Source organism: Otolemur garnettii, unplaced genomic scaffold, assembly GCF_000181295.1.
Source record: "Otolemur garnettii isolate 467f Iridium unplaced genomic scaffold, OtoGar3 scaffold00133, whole genome shotgun sequence".
Classification (NCBI taxonomy): Eukaryota; Metazoa; Chordata; class Mammalia; order Primates; family Galagidae; genus Otolemur; species Otolemur garnettii.
In genome coordinates, this window is record NW_003852528.1 from 5568895 (window position 1) to 5574826 (window position 5932).

General features: G+C 46.7%; 1 protein-coding gene across 1 annotated transcript in view; it reads left to right on the forward strand.

Moving 5' to 3' along the window:
• The window catches only part of ATG4B (autophagy related 4B cysteine peptidase), a 34794-nt gene that overhangs the window by 22093 nt on the left and 6769 nt on the right, over positions 1–5932 (forward strand). Inside the window, exon 7 of the mRNA XM_003798262.3 lies at positions 1428–1507. Within this exon, the coding sequence (XP_003798310.1) occupies positions 1428–1507 (80 nt within the window). The remainder of the gene's footprint in view (positions 1–1427; positions 1508–5932) is intronic.

Consider the following 5932-nt stretch of genomic DNA (forward strand, 5'->3'; position numbering starts at 1 on the left):
AAAAAAAAAAAAAGAGAGACAGTCTCACTTTTATCACCCGCAGTAGAGTGCTGTGGCATCACATATATCTCACGGCAACTTCCAGCTCTTGGGCTTAGGCAATTTTCTTGCCTCGGCCTCCCAAGTAGCTGGGACTACAGGCACCCGCCATAACACCCAGCTATTTTTTTTGTTGTTGTTGCAGTTAGGCTGGGGCTGGGTTTGAACCAGCCACTCTCAGTAAATGGGACTGGTGCCCTACTCACTAAGGCACAGGCACCGTCCCTGCCTGGCTAGTTTTGTTTTAATTAAAAAAAAAAAAAAAAAGGTTGGGCGGTGCCTGTGGCTCAAAGGTAGGGCGTTGGCCCCATATGCCAAGATGGCAGGTTCAAACCCAGCCCCGGCCAAAAAAGGAAAAAAAAAAGGAAAAAAAAAGGTTCCTTGGCCAGGTGTGGGGGTTTACACCTGTAATCCCAGCACTCTCGGAGGCTGAGGTGTGTGGATTGCTTGAGCTCAGGAGTTCGAGATCAGCCTCAGCAAGAGGCCCCCCCATCTCTACTAAAAATAGAAAAACTAGCCAGATGTGGTAGTAGGCTTCTGTGGTCCTAACTAGTCAGGAGCCTAAGGATTGAGGTTGCTGTGAGCTGTGACAGAGTGAAACTCTGTCTCAAAACAGAAAACTCTGTCTCAAAGGTTTTCTTCTATTTTCTAGTGATGAAATTTGTTTATTTGTTTTGAGACAGTCTCACTCTATGCCCTGGATAGAGTGCAGTGGCATCGTCATAGCTTACAACTTCAAACTCCTAGGCTCAAGCAATCCTCCTGTCCTAGCCTCCCAAGTAGCTGGGATTATGGTGCCCACAGCCATGCCTGGCTAGTTTTTCTATTCTTAGTGGAGATGGGGTCTCACTCTTGCTCAGGCTGGTCTTGAACTCCTGAGCTCAAGCAATTCACCTGCCTCTGCCTCCCAGAGTGCTGGGATTACAATTGTGAACCACCACGCCTGGCCTTGTTTATTTTTAAGCTGGGTCTCCCTGTGTTGCCCAAGCTGGTCTCAAACTCCTGGACTCAAGTGATCCTCCTGCCTCAGTCTCCCTAGTAGAGGATTATAGGCTCATACCACTGTGCCTGGGGACACAGCATCTAAGGAGCAGGTTCATGTGCTGGTTCCTATCTCGGTCTGCCAATGAGATCAGACCCCACTGCATAGAACCTCTACTATGTGCAGCTGGAGACAATGGAAGCAGCGCCAGGCCCAGGTGAGGAGAATCACCTTTCTTCCCACCTGTGGCATTGGATGTGCCTCCTGACATTCTGAGTCTTAGTCTTTATCATTGGAGAGGCAGCTCTGGCATGACTGTGCTATGTCCCACATTGTCACTGTCAGAGGTGAAATGTCTTTTTGAGTCGCAGAAAAGCTTACAGGCATGTTCTCCCACTTTCTGCAGGAAGCTTGCTGTCTTTGACACGTGGAGCTCCCTGGCAGTCCATATAGCGATGGACAACACTGTGGTGATGGAGGAGATCAGTAAGTGGCTCGGGGTTCACCTGCCAAGTAGTTAGGAGTTGTGGGTAAGGCCTGCTCTTCCCAGGCTGAGCCCACTGAGGTGCCTTGGTGAGAGCAGTGTGGTGCCCTAGCCAAGAGCAGGCCAGACACTCCTAAGCTGTTCCCACATAGTGCAGACCAGTGTGGTGATCAAGTGTTCTCCAGAGGGGCTGCTTAGTGCCCTATGTAATTTTGCATCTTTGTGGCAAATAAAGTGTCAGCTATATGTGTTCAGGAATCCTGGTAAATCCCTTTGTGTGCATTAGTGGCCACAAACATACACAGCTGCTTTGAGCTGTGTCATCTCCAGCAATAGGCATCATGAAGGGGGGCGCTGCTCTGTCTATCACTCAAGAAGAAAAGGCCCCAGAGCCCTAGAGGGACTGGGCATGCTGAATTCTACGTCTAGGAAGGAAATACGGCTCAGCTATAATTAGGGGCCTCACTGAGTGAGCTCCAGGCTCTTTTTTTTTTTTTTTTTCTATTTTTTAGAGACAGAATCTCATTCTAATCTCATTCTGTCACAGCTCATGGGCTTACGCGATTCTCTTGCCTTACGCGATTCTCTTGCCTCAGCCTCCCAAGTAACTGGGACTACAGGCGCCCTTCACAACATCCAGCTACTCTGTTCCATTTCTTGAAGTTTTTGTAAAACATTAGAAACTAAGGAAAAGTACAAAGAAAGTAAATGCACTAATTTTACCACTCAGAAATAACTTATTAACATTTTGATGTACTTGTTTTTCATGGATTTTCTGTGCTTTTCAAAAACTTACCACAGATACAGCATCATAACCATTTTCTCTTGGCAGTGAAAACATCATAACTACCTATTAACTGGCTGCACAGCATACTTTATGGTGTCGGTAAAGTCTCCATCCATAGGGAAGTAGGAAATTGTAGCTAAATATACCTTAACTTACAAAATGTTCACTACAATATTGTACAAAGAGGCTGGGTGCAGTGGCTCACACCTGTAATCCTAGCAGTTTGGGAGGCTGAGGTGGATGGATTGCTTGAGCTCATGAATTCAAGACTAGCCTGAGCAAAAAGGTAAGACCCTGTCTCTACTAAAAATAGAAAAACTGAGACCAGAGGATTGCTTGAGCCTGAGTTGGAGGTTGCTGTGAGCTATGATGACATAACACTCTACCCAGAGCAACAGCTTGAGACTCTGTCTCAAAAAAAAAAGGGTAAAAAAAATGTGCAGAGAGGTGGCAAACACATGGAGAATATTTTATAAATATTTTGTAAAAGTTTGAGTCAGAAGTTTGAGACCAGCCTGGCCTCCCAAAGTTCTGAGATCACAAGCGTGAGCCACTGTGCCCCACCCTGAGCCTGCACTTTTAACAGCTCCTCAGGGACACTGGCTCCCTGTGGGATGTAGGAACTGCCTGGCCATGTCCAGCCCAGTCTCAGGGTGTGCATCATCCCCCCTCCCTCATCAGAAAGGACCCTGCTCACCACAGAAGCAACTAAACACTGGCAGATTCAAACACCCAAGTTCAGGAAGAAGAGCATCAAGACAGAACCAGTCAGGGCACTGAGACCAATGGACAGCACCTGGGCACCTAAGCCCAGTGTGGTAAGGGCAGGCGGAGAGGTTGGAAGGGCCCACACCAGTTGCCTCTGGCCTTAGGAGCCTCAGCAGACAGACATGGAGGCCTTACTAAGGACAGGAAGAAGCCGTTCTTATTCCCACTGCTAACAATTGCCCAAGGCAGCAACCTAGGAGAGAAGTCATCAGAGCAAAAGCTGGGGAAACAGTTCCTGGGCCAGGCAATGATTTTTTCTTATATTTTCTCTGAACTGCTTGTGGAAGGAACAGTGTGGAAAAAACTGATAACATTCAGAAATTCCACAAAAGCCATTTCCTCCAACAAAAGAGCTTCCTGACACTGATGGGGCTTAGACTTTAGTTAGTGAGTGCTGAGCTGGGGAAGGCCGCATTGCCCAGAATTCCCGGGTCCATCCACTGCTGATGAAGGCCGTCCAAGATGTGTGCGGCAGGCACTGCCAGCCCTTGATGTTGGCAGACTTAGATCTTTCCAGCCACAGTAGACAGGGAGAACATCACTGGATGTAGGGAGAAAATAGAGATTGAAAAGGGTATCCATCTGGCCATGGCTACAGATTACTTCAGTGCAGGCATACTTTAAGGACGAGTTGGGGATATCTCTGTAGCTGAGACGAAACCCTGAGAGGTGCACAGCAGAGGGAGACCAGCAGCAACATTGGAATAGGAAAGATCTCCACAGGTTGCTAGAGTTGAATCTTTACAGCTTAAGATCCCCAGATTTTTGTCCAGAGTACTTAAATATAGTATACTTAAGGTTCTTGGTGATATTTCCAAATTGCAAAAATAAGTAGAAACTTCCCTAAGCATCCAGGTAACAGTAATAATACTGAGCTGCTTTGAAAAAAAGCAGTCATCCCTATGTCACACCAAATGCTACCAGAAAATGTTTAGAATTCTGGGGAAGAGCCCGGACGCAGTAGTTCACACCTGTAGTTCCAGCACTCTGGGAGGCCAAGGCAGGTGAATTGCCTCAGCTCAGGAATTTGAGACCAGCCTGCACAAGAGTAAGACTCTATCTCTAAAACTAACATTTAGTCCCAACTACTCTGGAGGCTGAGGCAAGAGAATTGCTTGAGCCCAAGAACTTGAGTTTCTGTGAGCTGTGATGCCATGGCACTCTACCAAGGTTGACAAAGTGAGACTCTGTCTCAAAAGAAAAAAAAAGAAAGAAAGAATTTTGAGGAAGAGTTTTGTGAGGGGGGCAGTGCTTATACACACTGCATGATCACAGTCGTTGACAAGGAAGTAGAAAGTTAAAGTAACATATGGTGCCAGAGCCAGAGACAGACAGAAGCTTGTTGTGTTGAGTTAACAGTAGAGTGTTTGCAGTGTAACTGGCCATGTACACCCACCATTGGGGCTCTAGGAACCCATAGAGCATGTCTGTACATCCTGGGACAGAGGATCTGTGGTAGCAGTAGAACTTCAGCCATTGGCTGGACACCATAGTGCATACCTATAATCCCAGCACTTTGAGAAGCTGAGCCCATGGGATCCCTTGAGGCCAGGAGTTCAAGACCAGCCTGGGCAACATAGTGAGACCTCATCTCTACAAAATAATTTTAAAATAAGCTGGGCACAGTCATGTTTGCCTGTATTCCCATCTGTTCAAAAGGTTAAGGTGAGAGGATCACTGGAGATAAGACTTCAAGGTTGTAGTGAGCTATGATCACACTGTTGCACTCCAGCCTGGACTACAGAGCAAGCCCCTATCTCTAAACAACTAATGCTCCAGTCAACAAGAAAAATGTTACAAAACTTTTTTTTTTTTTTTTAAGAGACAGAGCCTCACTTTGTCACCCTCCATAGAGTGCGGTGACGTCACAGCTCACAGCACCCTCCAGCCTTGGGCTCAAGCAATTCTCTTGCCTCAGCCTCCTAATTAGCTGGTACTACAGATGCCCACCACAATGCCCAGCTATTTTTTGTTGCAGTTTGGCCGGGGCTGGGATCAAACCTGCCACTCTTGGTATATGGGGCTGGCGTCCTACTCACTGAGCCACAGGCGCCACCCCACAAAACTTTTTTTTATCAGAATATAACATCAAGATCAATAAAGTAGGCTCGGCGCCTATGGCTCAAGCGGCTAAGGCGCCAGCCACATACACCTGAGTTGGCAGGTTTAAATCCAGCCTGGATCCGCCAAACAACACAACTACAACCAAAAAATAGCCGGGCGTTGTGGTGGGCATCTGTAGTCCCAGCTACTACTTGGGAGGCGGAGGCAGGAGAATCGCTTGAGCCCAGGAGTTGGAGATTGCTATGAGCTGTGATGCTACTGCACTCTACCTAGGGTGACAGCTTGAGGCTCTGTCTCAAAATTTAAAAAAAAAAAAAGATTAATAAAGTAAAACCTACATTAAATAGAATAATTAACATATCAAATATAGAAAAAATTAAGTTATAGTGGATAAAAACACAATGACAGTGTTAGCAGACGCTAGCCAAATTCTAGATTCTGATGGAAGGGGCCCAAAAAACATTTACATAGAACTAATAGAGAGTAAACCATTAGTTCTATGTAAATGTTTTTTGGGCCCCTTCCAAAAAGTATTCTGGGAGGCTAAGGAATGTGGATTCCTGAGCAAGAGCGAGACCCCCATCTTTACTAAAAACAGAAAAATTAGGACAGCACCTATGGCTCAGTGAGTAGGGTGCCGGCCCCAAATACCAAGGGTGGCAGGTTTGAACCCAGCCTCCGCCAAACTGCAACAAAAAATAGCTGGGCATGGAGTAGTGCCTGTGGCTCAAGGGAGTGGGGCGCTGGCCCCATATGCCGGAGGTAGTGGGTTCAAGAGTTCAAGCCTAGCCCTGGCCAAAAAAAAAAA